Genomic DNA, 26,455 nt, shown 5'->3' on the forward strand with positions numbered 1-26,455 from the left:
ATTTAACGCCTACTGGTAACTATAGTTACCAGAAACGCATTTAAGAATCCATCCAACTTAGTCAAAAAAGAAGATATTTCCGTTTTCTACCACTGTAAAGGTGAATTCTTCTTCCAAAAAATATAGATGTAGATATAGATTGTATGTAGATTCGGTTTAGTCTTTAGTTTTTAGCTCAGTTTTAATGATTTGTCAAATTCAAAGTTTTAATGATTTGTCAAATTCCAGATAGGCATAGTTAGCATTGTTACTGACATCTAGAAGTGCGCTATAAATGAATAGATTGGTACCTGTTGTAATTTTATACATTTGGAAGCTTTCTCAGATGCAAAATGTGAGATTAAAAGAATACAGAAATTCAAAATGGCGAATCCAATATGGTGGACACGAAAATCAAGAAATCAAGCTATTTTCGTGAAACCTGTTGACCTACAGCGCTTTTTATGCGGCGAAAAATGAAGGGACGATTAACTATCTAAATGGTCATCTATAAGATATTCTTCTGAAATAGTAAGCTTGACGCTCTGAATGATAAACTTCACTCACAAATATAGTAAAGTTTCAGCTGAAAAATGTCAAGCTGACTATCAGAGTTATGTCGTATAGATTACCCTTCATTTTTCTCTGTGTAAGTTACTCATTTCGTATATGCTTTTAGGATCCAAGTCATATTTACCAATGAACAAAAAACGAACGATAAAGAAAAACCAACATAAAATTCTGATACTTTTTTTGGTCATCACTACTTATAGTCTCAGTTCAAAAAAACTCAAATTTTATTCTTAAAACACTTAAATGATAAAAAAGTCGGGCGTTAAAGGGTTAAGTTCGAAATATACAAAGCAACTATTGAAGTAACTGTTAAATCAGTTACTAGTTATCAAACAAATGTAACCAAGTTAAGTTACAGCTATAGACGGAAAGAAACGGAACGAAGTTAAGTCATACTTATAAAAAGAAAAAGAAAAAAATAATTGAAATTGTAATTTCGTTACGCAAGTAACGAGTTACTTCCCGAACCTGCCTGTAGATACACAACGTACCGCTGCAAAGGTCACGCTTTCCGACAATTACTCGATGGGATGAAAAAGATAAGACGTCCTGATAAATTTTTCCGTCACGAGGCCCGTCGATACTTTCGCGCTCGCCGGACGAGCGTGTGTCGGGAGGGAGGGATTTTCGGCAACGGTACAAATCTCACTCGAAGGTCGGCCGCGTGAAAATTACGCTATCGATCGCATTCGGACGCGCGTAAATAGAGACAGGTCAGGTGCGTGCGAGATAACGCATTAATTAATCACGGGGCTCACAGTGGGACGATTCGCAGGTGTAGGCGGAGGAAGGGGATAAAATAAAAAAAAAAGAAAGGACGCCAGAGAAATGAGGATCGCTGCGCTGTGTGGTATTTCAGCGTCGACTGTGCGGCTCGTGTGATCTTTATGCAAACAACAATGGACAAGGTTCGCGACCTTATCCCACGTTCGACGATCGTATGACATATATCGCCGCGTCGCGGCGATCCGGTCTCACGGTGAGGAATATCAATGGCTGACTCACGGGTAAACTGGCTCCTTATGCAGTTCGGGTTGAACGTGTCCACCGCCGCCGGGTCGTCCGTGTAGATGATGTTGACGATGTCGTTGCCGATGTGCCTCTTCCTCTCCAGCTGCTGCGGGTTGTCCTTCGAGTACGGCAGTATCGTGCTAACGTGGTACATGACTTCGTGGCCCGCGTAAACCGTGTAGTAGCTCTCCTTGCCCGTCATGTCTCCTGAAAAATGGCAAAACGCGCGAGCGAGCGCGTGAGCGCGGACGCTTCCTCAGGCTCGTCGTCGAGGATGCCTGAAATCCCGCCTGAGAAGTCCCGCGCTCCTCGCGAGAGACCGGAAACTGCGGTATGTTCTCGCGAAATTTCACGCCTGCGAAAAAGAGCGAGAGCTCCAGCGGGGCCTCGCTTTTTTTAGGTGAACAATTAGCAGACCGAGTAATTAGTGAAGATAAATGAACGAATAGATGATGTAACAGCAACATACAGGTCAGTATGACGGGTTGTTTGCTCCTATTCGGATGATAATGCAGAGGTTGCCGAAAAAGTTGACTCGTTGACTTTGTTGATAACGATATTTGCAGTGTTCCCAGTTATGACGAATGCAACTAACTTTGCGCCATGTTCGTGATGACAGTTTATCGGCCGTTTACCGACAGGAGTCGGGGCTCTGATTGAATTAAAAAAGATGTTTAAAAAATGAAACTGAGAAACAAATATTACGGAATAGAGCGGAATAAATAAGAGTAATATTTAAAGAGATAAATGATACAATATATTTCCTGGTTTTGCATAATTTCTTAATTGTTTCCTCACGTTAGAATAGTTCGATAGAAATTGGAGATTAGAAAGAACGACACAGAAATATTTAAAAGTCTTATATACTGCATTTCAACCAGGTTTCTAATCGCTAAAATCGCTTCTGCAAAAGTGTGAATAGACTACAAACGCAGTGTACATATTGGTTGCAATTTAATCGACCGCGAGTATCAAGCTGCAAAAAATTTCAAAAAACAGGCCCTATCTTCGATAAGAGATGCCAAGATACAAGACTACAGTGTACCGAAAATATGTCGCTTTTTGTCACAACTGGAAACTGTTGCATTTCATTCAGAATTGGGAACACTGCAAATATCATTATCAATAGTCGACGAGTGACTTTTTCAGCAACCTCTGCATTATCATCCGAATAGGGGCAAGCAACCCGTCATACTGACCTGTATGTTGCTGTTGAGCAAAGTTCACCGCGTTGAAGAACCAGGACTCTTAGGGACTCTTCAGTTTCGCGTCAAATTCTCACTCGAGCATTTCTCTTCCCGGATGACCGTACTTGAAGACATTGTCTCGTCAACAACAGACAACAGACGCGAAACTTGGACGAATACGGATCCGCGTATCAGCTGATCGAGCGAGGAGAATCGCTGCAACAGTCGCGAATTGGGACACCTCCGCTAATTGAGAGCTTCAGCCAGTGCGCACTTGTATCGTTATCTTCTCCCATTGTTCGCAGCGTACAGCTTGCGTTCGCGCTTTCTGCAGCGTCGTCATAGTCGTACGTCGAAGTTCACGAGAAAAACTTCCCAAGGCCCACGAATATTCCGGCGAAGAAGAAGAAGAAGAAGATCTCGCGAGAGGATCCGCCGAGAGACGGCTAATTCTCCAACAGCTCTCGTCAAACGAGTCCCGCCCCTCCCTCCCTCCCTCCCTCCGGCGTCGCTCCTCGCCCGATTGCGGCCCTCAAGTTTGCGTCGCCGATATCCATATTATTAACGTACCCTTCACGTCCAGGCCACCCCTGTACTTGTCCCAGCCTTTCAGCCGTATCCTCTCGCCCAGGATCTCCAGAAAGCTCTCGAAGCCAAGGCTGCCCCTTTCTGCGAGAGCAACGAGGAGCCAGCTCAGTGATCGATAGCGTTATCCGTTAGCGTTTAATTCGCCGCTCCCGCCCCTCCCGAATGACCCCGTCGTCCCCCCTCGCGAGTTCGTCTTACCGTTTGACAGCATCTCGTCGTCGGTGGTTTGGCCCTCCTTCGCGTAGATGACGCCGAACTTGAAGTTCACCGAGCCCTCTTGCTCCTCGAGCAGTAGCAGGTCCTGCGGAAGGATCGTCGGGTTAGTCCACACCGGCGCGACGTGATTCTCGCGAAATCGCGGAAACCGGCCGGCCGGGGTTTGCTCGGGGACTCACCTTCTGCAGCTCGGGCGAGAAAACTTCGCGCGGCGCCTTGTCGAGTTTCTCGAGACCGAAGAAGTTGCTGAAAAGCGTAAACGGCGGATCTCGCGTTATTCAATCAGCGTCCCGCCCCCGACTCGGCTCGCCTAGCCTCGCCGAGGGGAAGGCAAGGGGTGAGTGGGCGACTTTACTGTGTGTGACCTTATGTGACCTTACCTGAGGATCTGCCTGATGGTCATGGTCTTGTTCGCCGAGTACGGCAGCGATATCTTCTGCGCGCCCTGCGTGAGAAGGGAAATGAGCAATTTCTCGATTCAGACCGCGATTCAGATTCGCGGTCCCTTTGCGCCCCCGCGAGGCGTAACGCGCTATCGGGTATCATGATGGGAGAACGGACGAGACCGCGGCGTGAAATCGAAGCCTTCTGCATCCGCGGACACAAAACAAATTGGATATTATGAGAGCGATACGGAGGAAGGTATCGGTTTATCTTGGCCAGACCGCTGCCTCGGGCAGGATCGATAGCTGTACGACTTCCGCGTGAGGAAAAAAGCGGCAGATAAGCCACCGCTTTGTATCCAAGTCGAAATTCTGCTCCCGCGGCTGGCCGTCCGTCGAGTACACGAGTGGCGGCGCCAATGGGAAATCTCGAGAACGTATTATACAAGGTGTCTCCGGCGAATCGCGCACGAACGTTCGTGCGAACGACAGGACAGGATCGGCTATGGTGCCGCGAACAACCCGAGCAAAATATTGTTCGGCCATCTTCATGAAGCATAAGGCCGCGATAAAGCTGAAAGTAGGATGCCTTAAGAAGAGATGCCTCATTATTACCACATCAGGCCCCGAGATGGATCTTTCAGGGATATCTTGGATTTTACGAAATGAGGATTTGATAAGGAAAAGCTGAGAAGGATCGTAGAAGGATTTCTTAAGGATGTTTTAGATTTAATAAATAAGGTTTCGATAGAGAAAGCTGAGAAGGGCCTTAGAAGGATTATCATGGAAGGATTTTTTAAGCTTTAGATTTAATAAACAAATGAATAAGGTTTTGACACGCACACAAGGAAAATTGAGAAGAGCTTTAGAAGGATTATTTTAAGGATGCCTTGGATTTAATAAATAAGGTTTTGACAAGGGAAATTGAGAAGAACTTTAGGATTTTTTAAGGATGCCTTAAATTTAATAAATAAGGCTTTGATAGGAAAAGCTGAGAAGGGCCTTGGAAGGATTTTTTAGAGATGTCTTAGATTTTACGAAATAACGCTTTAACATGGAAAACTGATGTGGGCCTTAGAAGGTTCTTTTGAGAGAGAGAGAGAGAGAGAGAGAGAGAGAGAGAGAGAGAGAGAGAGAGAGAGAGAGAGAGGATGCTTTAGATATACAAAATCAAGTTTTGTTATAGAAAATTAACAAGATCTGAAGCGTGTAATAAAATTGTTATAGTTTAGTATTGTTTTAGTAGGTACGTTCTCTCTATCTGGTTCTTTTAAAGATTTTTTAATTATACCACAATTAAAAACAAATTTTATTAGTTTTATTAATTGCCATATTCATTAATCCCATCCATGGATTTTTCTAGTATTATCCTCGTTTTGAAATGCAGCGAACTTTAATAAAACAGAATTTTTACGCGTAAAGAATGTTATATTTTTAAAATAAAAAATTCTTGTTGTATACTAACAAAGTTATGAAGAAATTACAGTCTAAATTTCTTGGAATAAAAAGAACGAATATCTTTACTCAAGCAATAATAAAAATATTTCCTCATAAGGTCCTCATAATATTGGCTTATAAGGCTCATAAGATCCGTTAAGCCATTTGTTACATCTTGCAGGGCCCTCGTAGGTCCCTTTCTGTCCCTACTGGGGCCCGATTGATGTTAGAGAAAAAAATAATTAGGCCCTCGCTAGAGCCCCATTCATTTTTCTACTCGGGAAGCGCGGGAAATTTGGAGTCATCGACGAGAGGAAGGAAGAGGTCACGCTCGAGGAAGGACTCGGCTTAAAAACGGTTACAACAATGCTGCGAGTCCTCGAGCGGAGGCGGAGCAGAGGCGTCGACGATTTGAAAATCGAAGCATGTCCTTAAGAGTGTGTTCACGGCGTCAATTTCGTGGCCCTCGACTGCCGAGGATCTGCCAGGTTAAACGTGGAAGTAAAGTTTCGACTCGAGACGGAAACTCGACTGGCAGCTCCGACGTCCTCCGTTCGCTCTTCACCTTCCTCCGCGATCTCGCCCTCATCCCTTTATCCTTTTCCCGAGCGCGCAATGTCACGACTTTATCCCGACAGGCGCGGGGAACGCGCTGGCCTGTCGAATAACACGGCGCCTACTCACGGTCCTTCTCCACAGGATCACTCGGTAATGCGGCACGCATTGATCACCGACCTCGCTCGTGACTACCGAGAGGAAGACGGGGTTCCTCTCCTGGTCGGAGGCGATGTAATTCTGATGCACTGCGCACAGATAATCAGCAATCAGCGTCCGCATGCTAGCGTTCGATCATCACGTTCTCACTCGCGAGTTGCAATTAAAATAATTAAATGACCAAGCGCGGGCGTTTCCGCCAGGTGAAATTGAACTCGCGCGTCGACACGTTAATTGCCGAGAGAGAGAGAGAGAGAGAGAGAGAGAGAGAGAGAGAGAGAGAGAGAGAGAGAGTGGGGTAGGGAGGGACGTGATTTTATTTCCAATCGATAGCATTTTTCTGGGAAAACGCATTTTGCGCATTTTCGATATTCAAGCTGATTTAATTTTATATTTAGCGTAATTGTGAAAACATATCTCAGTGCTCGGGGGTTAGGGACGTTGCTTCGTGCATAAATCATTCCCGTTGAACGGCGCGGCGATTAGTCCGGTCGAGTGAGCGAGGAGCTCAAGTCGATCTGCATAAATCGTATAATCGGATTTTTCATCTTACTTCCGCGATGTTGCACAATTACACGAGGGACGAGGGGCAGGGGAAGGAAATCCGATTCGAGGAACTGAGGAGGGACGACCGACCGGGCGGAGAAGCGCTTCGGCTGCGGCCCGGAACGAACGCGTTGTTCAACTTACGCTTGCCCAGGAAGTATTTAAAGTACCAGCGGGTCTGGTACTCCGGGTTCTCCAATATCGGTGTACTCGGCGAGCCGAACATCTGTTGACGTAAAATTCGTTCGTCACTCGTCGCGAAGGCAAGAGAAAGGAAGGAAGAAAGAAAGAATGATAGGAGAAAAGAAAGAGAGGGAGAGAGAGCCCGAGCAAAAAGTTATTAGGGCCATCCTCATGAAGCATAAAGCTAAAGTGTAGGATGCCCTACACTGAGAAAAAGTTGTATTAAAATTAAACAAATATTTGTTCGGATACGACTATGAATACATTTATTCAAATATAAGCGACTAATTTCTAAAATGAAATACAGAGGTTCTCTGAATGTAAACTCTTTTCTTGAATTTTACAAAATAATTGCTTAATTTAAGTAAATGTATTCACAGTCGTATTCGAACAAATATTTGTTTAATTTTAATATAATTTTTTCTCAGTGTAGAAAGGGATGTCTCATTATTATCACATCAGGCCCCGAGATGGATCTTTTAGGGATATCTTAGATTTTACGAAATAAAGCTTTGATGAGGAATACTGATGAGGGCCTTGGAAGGATTTTTAGGGATGCCTTAGATATACAAAATCGAATTTTGTTATAGAAAATTAGTAAGATCTGAAACGTGTAATAAACTTGTCATAGTTTAGTATTGTTTTAGTAGGTAGGCTAAGCTCTATCTGGTCCTTTTAAAGGTTTTTAATTATACCGCAATTGAAAACAAATTTTATTAGTTTTATCACAGTTGCCATATTCATTAGTCTCTTTCAAGGATTTTTCCAGTATTACCTTCGTTTTGAAATGCAGTAAACTTTAGTAAAAACAGTAGCAGAACTTTTATGTGTAAAGAATGCTACATTTTATATTGTAAAGTATGCTATATTTTCAAAATAAAAAATTCTTGTTGTATACCAACAAGGTTATAAAGAAATAAAGAAATTACAGTGTTAAATTTCTTGGAATGAAGAGAACGAATATTTTTACTCAAGCAGCAATAAAAATATTGCCCTCATAATATTGCCTTATAAGGACCCGTTAAACCATTTGTTACACATCTTGCAGGACCCTTATCTTTCTATCCTTACTAGGGTAATCCAACTAATTAGGAAAAAAATAATCAGGCCTTTTCCAGAGTCCTACTAACTCTTCTACTCGGTCGATGGCGAAAGGAAACCCCGAAGACACGTGTTCGATCGTCACGCTTCCTCTTACCTCCTCTTTTTCGCCGAGCGAGTCGCCGTTCTCCACGCGAAATCGCCTGCCATTGTCGACGCCGTCCTGCTCGATCTGCGGCAGCTGCAAGCACATTTTCGAGAGCCGCGATTAACGAACTCTCTCGAGTCGGCGAGTCGTCGTCCCAAGGACTCGAGACGCGCCCGAGAACGGAAGCGGAGAGCCTAACTCGCCCTCAAGTCCCTCCCGAATCACGATCAGCGACTTCGAGAATTCGTTCTTTCTCTCGAGGGGAGCACTCATGTCGCCCGATTTTTCGACAGAATCTTTCTCGCGAATCCTTAAACATTCAAACGACTTTGCTGCCCCCCCCTCCCCCAACCCCCTCCCTCCAACACCTCCGTCTCGACAAAACAGGACATCCCCGATTCCAGACGACGCGAAGAAGAGTCTAACGCGTCTTTTCCAAAACCGAAAATCAAGTTGAACGTCTCCGCGATCTCCGACCAAACGCCCGCGAGGGAGGGAGGGGGAGAGGCACGTCCGATCGAAGCGATCCGAAAAACACGCTGTCTCTCTCGGCCGCCTCTATCGTCAAGTATCGACCGCCGGCGAATGTATTGCAACGCACCCATGGCGCGGGCGTGAAAATCAAGCAAGAACTACACGGGTGCAGTGCCGCGACGTGCTATGATAAGCAAATCAATAGATAAACAGTAAGGCGGAGGAAAACAATATAATCGGCTTACACACCGGATGCGCCGCGTATGGGATTATCGCCTCTGTCGGAGCTCTCGTTCCGCATTTTATCGCGGTGATTAACATTTATCGTGCGCGAGCATGGCCGCGCATATGTCCCGAGGCGAGTGCGTCGCGTTTTTTGCCCGCTTTTTCCTTACCATTTCCACGCTGCCGTAGCATCGTCTCGACAGGACCCCTCGCCTCGATATCGCGTCCGCGGTGGATCTGAAACAGCGATTTTCCGCGTTTTAGAGCCGTCAGCCGTGAGCCGCGATGCGAAAGAGGGCCGCGATTCCGCGATTTTCACCGGGATTCCCGACGTGCGGAACGCTCCGGCGCACAATGGGAGCCGGATGACATTTTTTGGCTCAAAATTCTCTAGAGACCTGAATTTCCAGCCGATCATCGACACCAATGGATCAGGTTGATCCTGAAGAAATTCCAAAGAGATTCCTGTCTAGCGGAAATTTTGAAAAAAATTATCGGTTTCAGGGTTCATGGGTTTAGGGTTTGTCTGAGAAGTTTATCGTTTAGAGTACAGTGTCTTGGGTTCGAGCTTATGGATACTAAATGCGAGACCCCAGAACTTATAATCACCTTTTAGAAAACTCAGAATTTCAAAGCTCATCATTTCAGCCCACATTAAGAAAGAATTAAGCCATATGGACCCATAATAAGTTGAAACATGGAGAACCCGAGATTTGGCATTCAGCATTTCTAGGCTCGAACTTAAACACTTTTACAGCTGAATATTCAACGTCGAGTATTATTAGGTTCTCGAGCTATGGCTAGATTGGGTTCTTGGACTATTTGGGGCTCTTAATATATACGGCTTCACGCATCCATGAGCTAAAAAGTTCTCGGATTGATAGATTCCTAGGTTGATGGGCTTAAGACTCAAGATCCCTCGGTTTTGTGCTTAACGGGTCTATATTTGATGCTTTTGTATTTTGGGCATATGAGTTTTGGATTAATGGGGGGGGTTTCTGCTTCAAGATCGATAAATCTTGAGGTGTCTGTTGATTGGTTTCATAGTTTCAATCCGCTGAATACGCTATTAGATAGAAATGAGTATCGAATAATGGGTATTTCGCAAGTTTCTCGCGTTTAACGATAATTTTTCCCCTTTTGGGGCTAGTGATTCGAGAAAAAAGATTTTTTTTAAATTTTGGCAAGACATATCTCTTGGGAATTTATTCAGGATCAACCTCATCCGTTGGTGTCGATGATCGGTTGGGAATTCAGGTCTACAGAGAATTTTGAATCAAAGAATGTTATCTGGCCGCATTGTGCGGCGATGCGTTCGCCGCTGCACCGATTTTCATTATTTTCGCAACTCTCAGCTCCAAACTATCAAAGATACGAAGGCGAATGTGCGGAAACACGGGGATAATAGAAGCCGAATTGCTCTAATTCGGAATTTCCACGCGGGGCAAATGTTGCGGCAGATATCGCGAGCAGATTCCTGCTCGTCGGGAAATGTCTCGCACGTTTGACCTTTTATCGCGCAATACTGCAATTGTTTGAATATTTCGCCTCGTCTCTCGTTGTTTGTTGTTGCTTCTACAGCGATTAATGCCAGCGGTATGCTCTCGATTTTTCCGCGCGCATGACAATCAGTTTAAAGAAGAAATTGAAATGCCAATTGGCTCTCGTCGTTGTAAAATAAATGCAATTAACGGTACGCGCATTCGCCGCGCGTTTATCAATTTAACGTTATTCGCAATGTACAATTGGTTACGTTTCGCAGATAAATTAAGGCTCCTGGATGCTCGCGACCCGCGGCCATCACGACCTCGTGTGACCTCGTGTGACGTCAGCGGCGAGAAAAAGCGCGCTGCAAATTCCTGCGTTAAAATGCGTTAAAACGAAGAAATATGTCCAAAGCATGACATTTGCAGTAAATTAAGCACACTCCTCGGATATCCCGGACGTTTTTCCCTCGTTCTGACAATCAATAAATTACCGTGAGATTAACGTGACGTGCAACTCACCGTTTCGAGCCATCTCTCCCCCTATGCCTCCGTGGCGCGAGTTTTACGCGACGCTAACTTATCGCTCGTCGGAGCAAAAACAAAGTGCTCGGAGTATTTCACAGATGTGCTTAGTCGACGAGCGAGCGTCACTTTCCGACTATACTTTTTCATCCCGACGTACGTACCTCGCGGGAATGTTCAGCGTTGCACTTTCTCGCATCCGCTGTCATAAATCAAGATGGCCGCGGCAAAAGTAGGCAAGAGCCTGAATGACAATATCGCGCTGCGTCGATCGCCGGCGACGTGTTAGATAAACAAACAGCCATTCGCGCTCTCGTCAACGTCGCGTCCATCAACGCGCTCGATTCCGCCGACGCTTTTTTTCCTTTTTCACAGGGATAATTCACGTTTCTTACGGAATCGTTCACGCTAGGAGCTTCCAGCCTGCAGCACGCGCCATTTGCCGTTTGAAGGCGCGAACCCGAGCAAAAATTGTTCGGACCTCATGCTCATGAAGCATGAGGCTCCGATAAGGCTGAAAGTAGGATGCCCTGAAGAGGGATGCCTCATTATTTTCACATCAGAGATGGATCTTTCAGGGATATCTTAGATTTTACGAAATAAGCCTTTGATAGGGAAAGCTGAAGAGGGCCTTAAAAATATTTTTTAGGGATGTCTTAGATTTTACGAAATGACGTTTTAACATGGGAAACTGATGTGGGCCTTAGAAGGATCTTTTAAGGATGCTTTAGATGTACAAAATCAAGTTTTGTTGTAGAAAATTAATAAGATCGAAAGCGCGTAATAAAATTGTCATAGTATTGTTTTCGTTGGCACGCTCTATCCTGCTTCTTTTAAAGATTTTTTAATTATACCGCAATTAGAAATAAATTTTATTATTAGTTTTATCAGTTGCCATATTCATTAGTCTTTTCCAAGAATTTTTCTGGTTTCTGCCTTCTGGTTTTGAGATGCAGCAAACTTTAATAAAAACAGTAACAGGATTTTTATGTGTAAAGAATGCTGCTATTTTATTGCACACTATCCTATATTTTTAAAATAAAAAATTCTTGTTGTATATTAACAATGTTATAAAGAAATAAAGAAATAAAGAAATAAAGAAATTACTAAATTTCTTGGAACGAAAAGGACGAATACTTTTCAATCAAGCAATAATAAAAATATTGCCTTACAAGGTCCTCATAACATTGCTTTATAAGGACCCATTAAACCATTTGTTACACATCTTGTCTTTCTATCCCTACCAGGGCCCGATTAATGTTAGGGAGAAATAATCAGACCCTTACCAGAGAGACCCTATCAATTTTTCTACTCGGGAAAACGTTGCGCGGTGGATCCGAAAAAGTCGCCGGGAAGCATCCGCCGCGCGGCTCGCCATTGATTTCCACCTGGTACGCGCCACGGGTATCCTCCTCTCCTTTTGTTTTCGCCAATTTCGAGCCCACTGCGTCCTCGAGAGGCCGACAGCTTTCGAATGAGCGACGATATTTTTCTCGTCGATCGTGCTTCGCTCTTCGCGGAAATTGACGAAACATTGCTGCCGTTCGCGGCTCGATAAGACAGGAGGTTTGATTTTACTTTTCTGACTCTCTCTCTCTCTCTCTCTCTCTCTCTCTCTCTCTCTCTCCCTCGGTATCCGCGTAGCCTGCGACTGAATCGCCGAGATATCCGATAAAATGTGTCATCGGAGCTCTCGGAGTGGCAGCTAGATAATAGTAGTCAGGATTTTCGACATCCTCCGCGACGCGGGAATATCAGCGAATCGCGGAACGCCGGAATCGGCGGGATAATTATTATTGACCCACTGAACGTACACATACTCGGCGATCAAACACGAGACATTCGCCGGCGAGCGAGCGAGCGAGCGAACCGGCCCACCCTCGTAGGGTGAACGAAGCGTAGCGCGACGGCACCGCTCGCCGCGGCCGGTCCGCGTCGGCTCAACCCCTCTCGTGTCTCATTTTTCACGACGTGAATATCTGGGTTAACGAGAAGCTACGGGAAGGTCGAATTGGCCGGGCGGGCGGCAAGCCGAGGTGAGGTCGTTACACGAGAGGAGGCGCTGGGAGGAGCGCTCGTTCTCGTCGTTGAAGATTCGACGCTCGCGTCGCGTCGCGATCGCTTCTCCGACGTCTCGTGTCGTCGTGAGTCGGCTGCGTTCGCGCTGCGGAGCTACGGGGAAATATCAATTATCAAGCGATAACGAGTCCGCGAGCAGCGGATGTCGATCATGCAGCGGGAGCCGCTCGCACACGTCTCTCTCTCTCTCTCTGTCTCTCTCTCTCTCTCTCTCTCTCTCTCTCTCTCTCTCTCACTCTCTGTCAATCGACGTGCGGCGAGAACGGCGAGAAAAATTTGCGGCTCCGCCGCGAATGTGCGCAGCTGGCAGCTCGCTGCGGCATATGCCGCTCGGTAATCCCGAGAAGCGTTTAATATTTGCGACTATAAGCGACTATAATTGCACACCGACATAATTACAGCCTGGCAAACAGTTTTCGCTACGTGCGCCACTTCGAAGATAGCGATAACAGTAACAGCGTGTCGCTGCTACAATACGCGGTAGTATTGCTACTACCGCGTATTGTTATCGTTATCTCTCGTGGTACGAGTCGTGTCTGTTGTTTACAGAGTGTTATTATTTTTTTTTTTTTTTATTGAAAATTTGTCATTTTCTTCTTGGCGAAAACATGTCGAGACAATCGACGCTCTGCCGAGATGCAAAACTTGGGAAAGACGAGGCTTTCCGCGAGCCGCGGACGATTAAATGAACGAGAACATTAGTTTTGTTCGATGAATTTTCAATGGATCTTGCTTGAGCAGAATTTTAACTCGAGGCACAGCTTCGAAGACGTCATCATGTCGAACATTGAAAACTTGTTATAAATAATGACTTTCCTTGAGAAAGGAGCGTCAAAAATTCTCGCGAGGAAAATTGCGTCGTGCGCAAGTAACGAGCGTGAGTTACGGGACACTTTGTATATGTTTCTGCCATCTGCTGTCTATTCTTTTCGTCGCTCTAATTCCCGTTAGGACAGCAAAGAGAATACGAAAAGAGATGTCGAGGACTTTGACGGGGCAAGCAAGCGGGAAGAGCAAAACGGCCAAAAAGAGTTGTCGCTGGATGTTGGAGACGATAATTAATTCTCGTGATTTATTCCTAGCGGAAGGATAAATCTTTCTCCGACTGTGCAACGCGCGTGCCGGATTTATTCCTCAGACGTCCAACGCACATGGGGCCGCACACCTTGCGCGTCGAACACCTTGCTTTTACGCTGCAATTAATATTCTATTAATCTCTAAATTTCTCTGGCTACACAGAAAGCTGTTAGTAAATGTTGCGAGAACGTGACGACGGGCGAGTTAGACGCATTTTGCTCGAAGGAATCAGAAGTTTTGCTTTTCAAGAATTTGACAGGAATCAGACTAGAATCCCGCTAGCCGAAACGTATTTCGGAAAAAGAATCCTGGTCCTGAGGAGCGAATTTACTTCATGGGAGAAAATTCGAAATGGCGAGTCATCGAATCGATATGGATGACCAAAGTGAAATATTACCTACCTACAATCTGTCGTTGTAAATTTTATCTGCCCGTTATTTCGGTATTTTGTTACTGTACACACTTCCACAATAGACGTTCAGTTTCATGTCGATGATATAAAATGACGACTACATCTAAAAAAAGTAATTTCAGAACAAGCGGTATTATTTAAATCTTAGGGGATTTTATTCTTATACCACCTCCCGAGGATTCCTCTAAGATTAAGAGAAAAATATTATAAACATATTATTCTTAAAGTTAGAGGAATTATATGTTGTATGTATTATAATGCAAATCTTATTGACTTTAATATAAATTTCCTCTTAGACACAGATTGTTTAATCCTTTTTTAAGAGGATTATTATTTATTCTTACTGGTTATACTGGTTAATTTGAAAAAATTGTTATAATATATAGCGAAAAGTAATATATATATATATATATATGGGATGCTAAATTTCAACAGGTTTAACAGGTAAAAAATCTCGAAAACTATGAAAGATATTAAAAAAAGCTAAAACACGTGTTCCATGATTTCGAAGGAGAAAGAGAATGGCATTATCAGTTTTTTATTTGGAGGGCGTTTTCAAGGTCAGTTGAAGGTCAACTTAATTTTTTTTAAATAGAAAGCCCAATTTTTTATTATATCTTCTTTTCCTACCAATTAATTTTAACAACTTTTGTCTGGAGCAATTTTTTATTTGCCTAATATTTTTTGAAATATTTAAGGAAAACTTATAACAGTGCCTTAACTTTTGTTAATTTAATAATTTTGAAATTTCCAAAGGTCGATAAGTATAACAATATATATAAATGTACTTCTGGTTCCAGTTCTACAATAAGACACGAACGGAATAAAATCATCATAACAAATAAATTTCCAGTCAGTTTTGTTATGGACTTTATAGCTACAAAGGTGTTCATCATAACCAATTGTATGAAACATAGTTAAAAGAAAGAATATATTATTCAGTTTGTTGTAATAGATTATAAACTGTATTTGACTAAATATGGGTAAATTATCCTCGTTATATGTTACAACGCATATCTTTTTCAAAAAAACGTTCTAAATTCTGACCCATGAGCATATTATTTATTATTATTTTTTCGTTCATGTCTGGAGTATAACTGAACGAAAGAAGCCGACATTCCAATCAACATATTCCTCTTCATATAAGAGGAAAATTCATTGATACAAGAGGAAATCCTCTTGAAATAAGTGGAAAATAGTTGGAACAATATCTAATAACAAATTTTACATGAATGATTCACTTTGATCGCTCTATCGAGAGAGGAATCCTTTTTCTGCAAAAGTCTTCGTATGAAATACGAGACTATGAGAAAGATCACTTTACAAATAAAACACCTTCTTTGGGCGTTCATGGGGGGAAAGTTCGAAATGGCGAGTCACCGAACCGAGGAGAGACGGATGGCCAAAGTGAAATGTTACTCCCACATTGCGCAACTTGTTATTGCAAATTTGATCTCGTTATTTCGCTTTTTTGTTACTTTATACACTTCTACAATAGACCGTCCAGTTTCATCTGGATGAAATGAAACGACCATTGACGTCGACTCATTTCATACAGCGACTTGAAAGAGACGCAACATTTCAACGACACCGCTCAACCGCCCTGTGGAATCCATTCCTCGCCAGCTCGAGCGCTTTCGCGAGATTCATCGCGTCTCTCTTCCCCTCCCGGCACGAAAAAAAAAACAAAACAACAACAACAATCAAAGAGACCCGCAGGAGGCCCGCCGCGGGACTCGCCCGGCCGGCCTCGCGCGGCCTCGCGATAGCAACGTACACGTGATGACTGGCGCGCCGATGGAGCTGCCTGAGCTGCGACGACGGCAAGATCGTCGCGACGCACACCGATCTGGATCGGTTCCTGCGGATCATCTCCTGGACGTTCGAGCTGGGCCGCAGCAGCTCGTCCTCGCTGTCGCTGGTGGTGGTTGAGCCGACTCGCTCGCCGCTCTCGCGCCTCGCTCTGCGGGACTTGCTCCTGTCCGCGGCGCCGGCGATGCTCGACGACGATGTCGTCGGGGTCGCCACGCCGGTCGCCGAGAGCGCCGGCGACGCGGACGACGAGTTGGTCCCGGAGGAGACACCTCGCAGCCGCGCGACCAGCTTGATGTCCAGGCACAGCATCTTCCCCGACCTCTTCCTCTCCTCTTCTCGTCGTGCTCTCTCCTCTCCTCTCCTCTCCTCTCTCCTCGACGCGGAGCGCACTACTGACTCTGGCCGGCCGTAGTACGCGCGAGTACGCGCAGCTATGAAAGTGCAGTTCTACCGCCACGTAGCCACGTAGCGCGTGTCACTAGAAAGTTCCTCTCTCGGCGAGCATCATCATCGTCACAATGTCGCCGAAGCGGAGAGTCACTCGTGGGAACCGGGAGAGCAAGTTGCGCGCTCGGTCTCGCCGCTTAGAAGGCACCGCCGCAGCTGCGGGGATTGTTTGCTGAATCGCGGATTTACGGTGAGCCTTGTCGCGTCGTCGTCGTCGTCGTCGTCTTCGTCGTCGTCGTCGTCGTGGTCTTTGGAGTTCGTTATGCAGCGCGGCAGCCGCACGTTATACCCGCCCGCGCCGGGACGAAAGACAAAGAGAGGCGACAGACGGAGGGGGGGGGAGCAGCGAGTATAGCGAGAGCCCCTCTCGCACACCGTATGATAATCCGAATTCTCTTGACCCGGGTCGATCGACAAGCCCTGGCCGACGTCGAACTGCCGATATGCTCCGAGTGCGCGATGATATATACGGGGTGTCTGAAGATTAACATATAAATCGCTCGTGCGCGTGCAGATCAGGTGGGAAGTCCCCCCGCGAGCGCGGCCGTCGAGCGAAACGTCGAGGTTTTCAATTCGACGCGGAGGACTTCGGTTAATGACTGAACTCTGCTCGGAGATGCGGAATATATCGGAGTTCCCGACTCGCGCTTTGAGATTCCGTTTGGAGATCGCGAGGGAGCTCCCCGCTGCTCCGCGTGTGATTCTAAAGAACGCCCGAAAAAACGCCGTGATTTGCAATTCCTGTAATTTTGCAGTTGCTTGAGCAATTTGTTTACATATCTGTGAATCTTCTTCTACAGACACTTCTCTCTCCCGTGAGCGAATAAATGAGCGAGTAAACGATCGACTGATAACTGAGCATCTGCAAAGAATGGCTTCTCTTCTCTTCTCTTCAGGGTTCTCTTCAGGGCGAATCTGCGACCGCGGGGATCGAGCTGTCTGTCTCTCCGCGAAATTAACAACTCGGGCTCTCTTGCGTGGCGCTTCCGCCTGGAAGTTTGTCCTCGCTTCAATCCGATCACACGCGAGAGAGACGCTCACACGCGACACTCACACACACACACGCGCGCGCGGAGGGGACCAAAGTGCGAGGCGACGCACAGTGGGAACAAATAGAAACTTACTGTTCAAAAGTCGCAAAAAGGAGACCACAATCTTGCAGTATTACAAAGACAGTATTAAAAAGAATTTGCAAGAAATTGTCAAGTTTTGCGAGCCTCTGTTACAAATGGAAAAACTTTCCATCTCTTCGCTGCGCAGCACAGTGTAATTCTGAATTGTTCTCACGAAAACCAAATACGTAGCTTCGATCTGATGTTTTCAAATCATCATCAAGCATCGGGTTTTCAAAACCTGTCATTTTCTGAATACATTGCCTGAACAATTTTGTTATAAACAAATTATTTCGCAACTTTTTTCCGCCGAATTTGTTATTTTCGTCATACTTCGCATCAGACTTCACATTTATGTTGAACGGCTTCGTATACTCTACTGCAACGTATATACACTGTGTTGAAACAATGATTTTGTTTATGTCGACAGGAGATTAGCAATTGTTAACTGCCAAATTCTGATTTTTATATCAGACTCGTAATCAGCGATGCTGAAAACCTTAGCACACTGTACTGCGCAGCGAAGAGATGGAAAGTTTTTCCATTTGTAACGGAGGCCCGCAAAACTTGATAATTTCTTACGAATTCTTTTTAATACCGCAAAATTTGAAGGAATATTTTCAAAAATCGACAGCTTTTTTTTCTACATTGATTAACGTTTAATTAAAAAAAAAAAAAAAAAGAAACGCATCCCGATTGCTATGCCGACTGATAAAATTGTGGTCTCTAGCGACTTTTGAACAGTAAATTTCTATTTGTACCCACTGTGCGACGGGCGCCTTGCGATCCTTTTTTCGCGTATTATCGCGCGATAACGCGGGATGCACCTGCGCGCGCTCGGCACTCCGCGGTGCGAGTGATGTGCGTCGCAGCTTACAGCCTCGCCTTATGTCACACCTGCGGTGTCATTGCGGATAATTATGTGTCAGCCCGGATAATTTGTGTATCATGCTCGCCGCGAGCCGCAGCGCTGACAAATGACAGCGAATGTTTCTCTCTCCCTCTCTCTCTCTCTCTCTCTCTCTCTCTGCTTTTTTTCCTTCCGTTCCGGAGAGAAACAACGGCGAACATTGCGCGTCCTTGCAATTACCGGTGAGGCGAGTAACAGCCAACTCACGGATGTTGGAGGTGGCGTTACTCGCGGTGTGTTTGAAACTTCGGCGCAATTCGTCATTTCGAGTCGAAGTTCGAAGTCTTGCGATTTCCGAACTCCGCTCGGAGATGCGGGATATCGGAGCTCCTGATGCGCACTTTGAGATTCCGTTTGGACATCGCGAGGAAGCCCTGTTCCGCGCGTAATTCTAAACCCCGAAGAACGCCGTAATTTACAATCCTGTGATTTCGCAGCTGTTTGAGCAATTTACTTGCATCATTGAATTTTCTTCCATAGAGACCTCTTTCCCGTGAGTGAAGAAATGAACAAATAAACGATCAACCCCAAGCAGAGCAGAAAATTATGATGACATCAAAATAACATCGAAATGACGAGGAAATGACCGAATCACGATGAAATATGAGTTTTCCCTCATCATTTCGACGCACCCAAAAGAAAGTAATTTCAGAACAAGCGCAATCATCTAAATTTTAGAGGATTCTATTCTTGTACACGGCCTCAAGGGGATTCCTTTTGAAATTAAAAGGAAAATATTATAAACATTGTTCTTAAAGTTAGAGGAATTATATGTTATATGTATAAAGGAAATTTCTTTTTCTCTTCTTTCCTTTCTTATCTCTTTCCTTTCCTTTTTTTTCTTTCTTTCTTTCTTCCTCTTTCATTTTTTACTGTATGAGAATTTTCTTACTCGTATATACTACTGTTTCAATCTTTGTGTACCAAAGGGGTCAGACCCGTATATTATTAATGAATAAGTAAAAAAAATAAATAAGTAATGCAAATTTCATTGATTTTAATATAAATTTTCTCTTATACACAGATTATTTTTTTAATCAATTCTTTTAAGAGAATTATTATTTATTTTTACTGTACTTTATTCTTACTGGTTATATTAGTTAATTTGAAAAAATTATTATGATGTATAGTGAAAAGTAATACATATATATATATATATATATAAATATATCTCTGGCTCCAGTTCTACAATAAGTAGACACGGATGAAATAAGATCATCATAACAAATAAATCAGTTTTGTTACGGACTTCATAGTTACAAAGATATTCATCATAACCAATTGTATGAAACATAGTTAAAAGAAAGAATATATTATTCAACTTGTTACAGATTATAAACTATATTTGACCAAATGTGGGTAAATTATCTCCGTTATACGTTACACACGTACCTTTTTTAAAAAGCGTTCTAAATATTCTGACCCACGAGCGTATTATTTATTATTATTTTTTCGTTCATGTCTGGAGGTAGAGCATGACTGAACAAAAGAAGCCGACATTCCAATCAACGTATTCCTCTTCGTATAAGAGGAAAATTAATCGATATAAGAGGAAATTCTCTTGAAATAAGAGGAAAATAATTAGAACAATCTATCTGATTAGAACGCTGAGAAAAGATTGTATTAAAATTAAACAAATATTTGTTCGAATACGACTGTGAATACATTTGTCTAAATTGAGCAATTATTTTGTAAAATTCAAGAGAAAAGTTTTGCATTCAGAGAACCTCCGTATTTCATTTTAGAAAGTAGTCGCTTAATTTGAGTAAATGTATTCACACAAAGTCGTATTCGAACAAATATTTGTTTAATTTTATTACAATTTTTTCTCAGCGTAATAAATTTCAGATGAACGGTTCGCTTTAATCGCTTTATCGAATGAGGAATCCTTTTTCCGTAAAAGGCTCCTCTTAGAACATAAGACTATTTGGAAAAATCGCATTACAAAGAAAATATCTCTTTCCAACACGTCATTCTGAAGTCATCTTGATTTTCTGTTCTGCTCTTGGGACGCTCCTCGAAACCTCGCTCGAGTCCGAAGCTCCAAACTCGAAATACCGAAGCCAACTAATTTTCCGGCGATCGCGCACCGCGCGCGAGTCCTTCCTCCCGCCGAGCTTCCAGGACGCAACCGACCGAGTGACATTCATCGCACTTGGCGACTCGCCGCCGTTATCCAAACAAAACGCCACGAGGAAAGCCGAAGCTGCGAAGGTGCGAAGCTCCTCCGAGTAGAACTCAGCCCCGTTAATTATCACTTCCCCGTCATGTGCGTCGCGCTTAAACGTAACTGGGACGCCGTTAAAGACCGTCGACTACGCGCGTTCACCGACACACACACACACACACACACACACACACACGCGTCTCCGCCTCGAGGAGCACAGCCGGCGCCGGCGGAAGATCCTGATTCGCGCGCGGGCGTACGTAAGGGTGGTCAAGAATATCGATTCCCAAGAGATAATGATATTCTTCTATGGGCGGGCGCGCGCGGAAAATTCCCGCGGCGAATTTAGCGGGCATTCCGAGGGAATAAAAAACGCGCGCGGAACGGAGCGACGCGCAGTCGGCGCGACGAGGCTGAAAGACGACGAGGCTAATTAGATGAGAAGCGGAGATGAATGGATACGCTCGAGCGGCGAGCGTATAAATAACGCGAGCGGCCGCGATTCGAGGCTGCCGCTCGTCCCTTCGCGTTTCATTTTATCGAACGGCATCGGGTAGCGGCCGGACGAGCGAGCTTTCACCTTGATGGCGGAGGGCTTCCGATATGGAGCCGAGGAAGCGGAGAGGAGGGCAAGGCGCCGTCGGGGACGTATTCAGGGGTCCGCTCCACCTGCGGCGAACAACAACAGGCATCGATCATCCCTTTTTGTCGGCCGGCCCGTGACCGACATTCGTTACATCTGGCGTGTGTTCGTAAGCCGGTCGAGCGCGGCGCGGCGAAGGACATCCGCCGAGGATTCGCCGCGCGCCGGGCGGATGCGGCGACTCGATCACGGCGAACGTGTGAAATATCTGCCGGCGCGCGTCGTGTGAGTGCGCGAGGATTATTCCGCGCGCGTACGGAATATTCGCCCGGGGACGCCGAAGAGCGTGTCCTCTTCAGGTTCCTCCTCAGGCTGGCGCGCGAGAGCGAGCGCTCCGCGCGCTGTCTTGTCTATCGCGACACTTGTCCGTTTCCAATTGAATATGAAATTCGAGGCGACGCGAGCGTCGCCGCTACGTGACTCGAAGATGAAACGCGCCGAGTTCGCCAGGTCGCTCGATCCTGACCGGGGATCAAAGCTCACCCCCACTCCGCGCCGTGCCTCCGCGTCTCTCCCGCGAGTCCTTAAACAAATTAGAACTTTCGGCGAGGATAATCGCGGCTGCCTTCGTCCTGCCAACTCTCTCTTCTTCGTCCGGCTTCGTCTCCCGCGGGGGGTAACGCGTCGCGTCGGCACCCGATGAAATCATGAAAATCCACACACCGAGTGCGAATCATCATCGCACGCCATAGCTTCCTTCGCTCGGTCTCCCCGTTTCATCGGGCACGAATTTCAGCGACGTCGAAGCTGAAGCGAGTTCCCCATTTCGCGTTCTTACCGTTCCGGAGCTCATCGCGCTCCGTATGAGCGCGTGATCATTCTTGGGACGAGAACTTGAGAAAGCGTAAATCTCCCCCCCCCCTCCCTCGTCCGGGTCACAGGGGTCTCCTTCCAACCCCGAGAACAGATTCTTTACGTTACCGTATTCCCTACCGGCGGATGATCATGAACTTCGCCCGCTAAGTAGCTCCGCCGTCGAAACTAGAAGAGAGCTCCTCGACGAAGAGAACCGAGAGCGAGAACCCAAGAGCGCGTCGTCCCGAGAACATTCCGCGCCGCGAGCATCGATGTCGCCGACGGCCACGCTACTTTCTTCCTCTACCGATTCTCTACCGATTCTCTACCGATTCTCTACCGATCGCTCCGCGCGGCGTCGAGCCTCGCGGACGGCGTCCACCCGGACGGGCCCCACGTGATGAGGAGAGGAGAGCGTCCGCTGCTCCGTCGAGTTACCGTCATGCAGGGCGTGATACACGCGTCCGTCACATCCCGCCGCGCCGGCAGGATCGGCGGCTCCAGCTGGTCGCTCGACCTTTCCAGCGAGTTCACCGGCCGCGCGACGCACTCGACGCACGCGGCGGCACTGAGCGCGCTCTGCTGCTGCTGCTGCTGCTGCCTCGCGTCTTGCGTCCGCGAGCCCTACTGGCGAACTCGCCAGCCGCGGCGGAGCTTCACCACCCGACGACGACGACGGCGGCCAGCAGCAGCAGCACGACGCAGCGCGGCGGCAGCCCCCGCGAGACGGAGGCAGGTCGTTCGCGGTGACATGGCGACTCGACGACTGGCGCCGCGTCGTCGAGTTCGTCGGTCCCCGCGTCCTCTCCTCCGCCTCGCCCTCCGTGCCTCTTCCTCCCTTTCGGCCGCTCTCTTTCTGTTTGCCGTTCTCCATCTCCACCGCACCCTGCTTCCCTCCTCCTCCTCCTCCTCCTCCTCTTCCTCCTCCTCCTCCTCCTCCTCCTCCTCCTCCTCCTCCTCCTCCGGTGCTTTCTCCGTCGCTGCCGCTCATTTATCTATTTGTTCTTCCACGCACGGCTCACGCACGTTGCGTGTCGTCATCGTCATCGTCGTCGCCGTCGTCGTCGTCGTCGTCGTCGTCGACGACGACGACGCGCGAGCCCCGTGGAAGCCGCCGTATCGACACCGCTTCGCGTTGCGATTCGGCGACGGCGGTACGGTGACCCGTATTGCCGCCGGCACCGGGGCGTCGCGTCGCTCCTCAATTCTCCTTTCCCCCCCCCCCCGCCCCACCGTCTCAGCGTCTCGACGACGCGCGTGTGTACGTCATACATGTGCGTGCGCCACCACCACCCCCGTGGCGGATTTCCGGCGAGCGCCGGACATCTGCGCGCGACGCGCGCGCGATCCAGCGCGTCCGCCGAGTGTCATTCGGTGTTTTAAATTTTTTGTCCAACCCCTGAAAGCTACCGCAAAATATCGCCCCAAGCCAACTTTTCTTGTTACGCTCGGGACACAGCGTATGCGAGGATTGACCTTTGTTTGTTGGCAATACTGACAGTGTGAATAAATTGCCTATAAAATTAGTATTGTCAGTCACGTTTTTTAATATACCCAGAAAAGAAAGTATTCTTTATTTGTAAAATTATTTTCTTTTTCTCATAGTCTTATATTCTAAGCGAAGTTTTTTTTCTTACAGAAAAAGGATTCCTCTTTCGATAAAGCGATTAACCATTCATTTGAAATTTATTAGATATCATTCTAATTGTTTCCCTCTTATATCAATTAATTTTCCTTTTATATGGAGGAGGAATATCGTTGATTGGAATGTCGGCTTCTTTTGTTCAGTCATGCTTTACCTCCAGACATGAACGAAAAAATAATAATAAATAATACGCTCGTGAGTCTGAATATTTAGAACGTTTTTTAAAAAAGGTATGTGTGTTGCTGTAACGTATAACGGAGATAATTGATTCATTTTTGGTCAAATATAATTTATAATCTATTGTAACAAATTGAATAATATATTTTTTCCTTTAACGTTTCGTGCAATTGGTTATGATGATTAACATCTTTGTAGCTCCATAACAAAACTGATTGGAAATTTATTTGTTATGGTTGATAATCTTATTTCATTCTCACCTAATTATTGTTAAACTGGAACCAGAAATATATTTATATATATATTACCTTTCACTATATATTATAATAATTTTCAAATTAACTAGTATAACCAGTAAGAATAAAGTACAGTAAGAATAAATAGTAATCCTCTTAAAAAAGGATTAAATAATGTGTATAACTGTGTATAAGAAGAAATTTATATTAAAATCAATAAGATTTGCATTATACAACATGTCCCTCTAACTTTATAATGTGTTTATAGTAATATTTTCTTTTAATCTTAGAGGAATCGCCTTGAGGCCATGTGTAGGAAATAAAATCCTCTAAAATTTAAATAATTCCGTTTGTTCTGAAATTACTTTTTCTTATGGTGTAAGATGAAAAATTCGCATAGGGTGAAATTTCATTCGTGATAGCCCTCAAGAGTTAAGACAAAAGTTTCAAACGTGTTTTAAACATCCCAGAATTTTAAGCACAAGTTTGTCTGTTTTTTCTTAGTGTTTAATATATATTTCGGACGTAAAATTATATTACATGTATATTTACATCACTGCACGGTTGTTAAAAAAATCATTATATACATTATATGTAACAGTTCACATCTTGTACATATATATTATTTAAACAAAATGGTTAAAGAAAATATCCAACTGCACTCCGAACCATATCAAAAGTCAAATGTTTAAACTGTACTAAAAATGCACAAACATATTTTCCATATCTTAAACACATTCTTTTCTGCGCTTGTTTAACCCTTTGAGGCATAGTGGTAAGTATACTTACCACCTATTCATCCTCACATTTTCATGAAATATTTCATATTTGAGGGATTCTTGTCGGGTTTTTTGCGTTTTTTAGCTTCTTATATGATATGGAAACATACATGAGAAGTTGAAAAATGTTTTGCATAAGTTGTCCATTTATTATAAATAAACAAAGTGTGAAAAATATATATTATTACAGAAAAAAATCATTTTCGACGGACTATGAGTGAATGTTTTGCTCAAAATCAAGATTTGGGAGTCTTTTGGGTCGCTGATTACGAATTTGAGGTCCAAATTCCAAAATTAATTTTCCAAGATGGTGGATTCAAGATGGCGGATCATAGAATTTTTATTAAATTAGCTAAAATTGTACTCTGGTTAGTTTTTGAGGTCGCGGATTACGAATCTGAGGTCCACATTTTAAAATTCATTTTACAAAATGGCGGATTCCAGATGGCGGATGATAGAATGTACATAAAATTAGCTAAAATTGTACTCTGGTTAATTTTTTAGCTCGCTGATTACGAATGTCTGAGGTCCAAATTCTAAAATTTATTTTCCAAGATGACGGATCATAAAATTTTTATATGATTAGCTGAAATTGTGCTTTGGTTAGCTTTCAAGGTCGCCGATTATGAATCATCGATGTCACCGAAATGATCGCGATTTTTCATATTTGCGTCCGCCATATTGGATCCGTCATCTTAAATTTCGAAAATCTGATAATGGATTCGTCATCAGCGACCCCAGAAACACCCGTATATAAATTTTCATGATTCAGATGATTTCGTGATTCGGATTTTCTGAAAAATACGTACCTCCAAAGATATAAATAACATATCTTAAAACATATTTGACCACACAAAACACAGTTTTCAAGAGAGAACCACGATGTTTTGTTCTATTTCTTTTATTTTAAACGTGTTTTTCACCAACTCCCTGTTGTGATCCGGGCTGTCCACGCGGACGGAGATGTTGCGCCAGACGCGACGGTTTTCCACTGACGAGGGACGGAAAATTCCGGCCAAAGTTGGCAGAGTTTAGTCGAGCCTGTCAGCTTTCATTCATTGGCCTTGACTGAGAGAGAATTTCGGGATTTTCAATCGGAACTTCGGGAACGCTTGCTTTAAGACGTGCACACTGGCTGTTCGCCGCGGCCATCTCGATTTTTCACGTCAGCGGCGCCGGGAAATGCCCGCAAAGTACGTCGAGATGAAGACGTCACATTCAACGCGGGCGAGAGGGGGGGGGAATGTTTGGATTGTCTTAATCTCGGTCAAGATTCGTCGTTCCCTCGCGATCGATGCTCGACACTGCCGCGCGATTCTCCGCGCTCGATTCATCCCGTCGGTTTTGATCCTTTGAGTCTCGGTGCTCAAGGATTTAATGCTATTGAGGACGAAAATACTACATGTCCTTGCTTCACCCGCTGCGTCGTTAAATAGGGCACTTTTGG

General features: G+C 45.0%; 1 protein-coding gene across 2 annotated transcripts in view; it reads right to left on the reverse strand.

Annotated features, from left to right (window-relative positions):
* LOC105184482 (GTPase-activating Rap/Ran-GAP domain-like protein 3) overlaps positions 1-26,455 on the reverse strand; it is a 63,648-nt gene that overhangs the window by 9,679 nt on the left and 27,514 nt on the right. Inside the window, exons 1-11 of one of the 2 annotated variants that reach the window (XM_011143310.3) lie at positions 22,610-22,805; positions 16,060-16,700; positions 8,876-8,942; positions 8,016-8,099; positions 6,779-6,860; positions 6,059-6,177; positions 3,935-3,999; positions 3,734-3,800; positions 3,537-3,639; positions 3,321-3,419; positions 1,558-1,770 (exon numbers count right to left, since the gene is read on the reverse strand). In XM_011143310.3, the coding sequence (XP_011141612.1) occupies positions 1,558-1,770; positions 3,321-3,419; positions 3,537-3,639; positions 3,734-3,800; positions 3,935-3,999; positions 6,059-6,177; positions 6,779-6,860; positions 8,016-8,099; positions 8,876-8,942; positions 16,060-16,406 (1,246 nt within the window). In that variant the 5' untranslated portion in view covers positions 16,407-16,700; positions 22,610-22,805. Of the gene's footprint in view, positions 1-1,557; positions 1,771-3,320; positions 3,420-3,536; positions 3,640-3,733; positions 3,801-3,934; positions 4,000-6,058; positions 6,178-6,778; positions 6,861-8,015; positions 8,100-8,875; positions 8,943-16,059; positions 16,701-22,609; positions 22,806-26,455 lie in introns of those variants that run through there. The other variant, XM_025299296.1, reaches the window with a different exon arrangement.

Source organism: Harpegnathos saltator, unplaced genomic scaffold (genome assembly GCF_003227715.2).
Source record: "Harpegnathos saltator strain DR-91 unplaced genomic scaffold, Hsal_v8.6 scaffold26, whole genome shotgun sequence".
Taxonomy (NCBI): domain Eukaryota; kingdom Metazoa; phylum Arthropoda; class Insecta; order Hymenoptera; family Formicidae; genus Harpegnathos; species Harpegnathos saltator.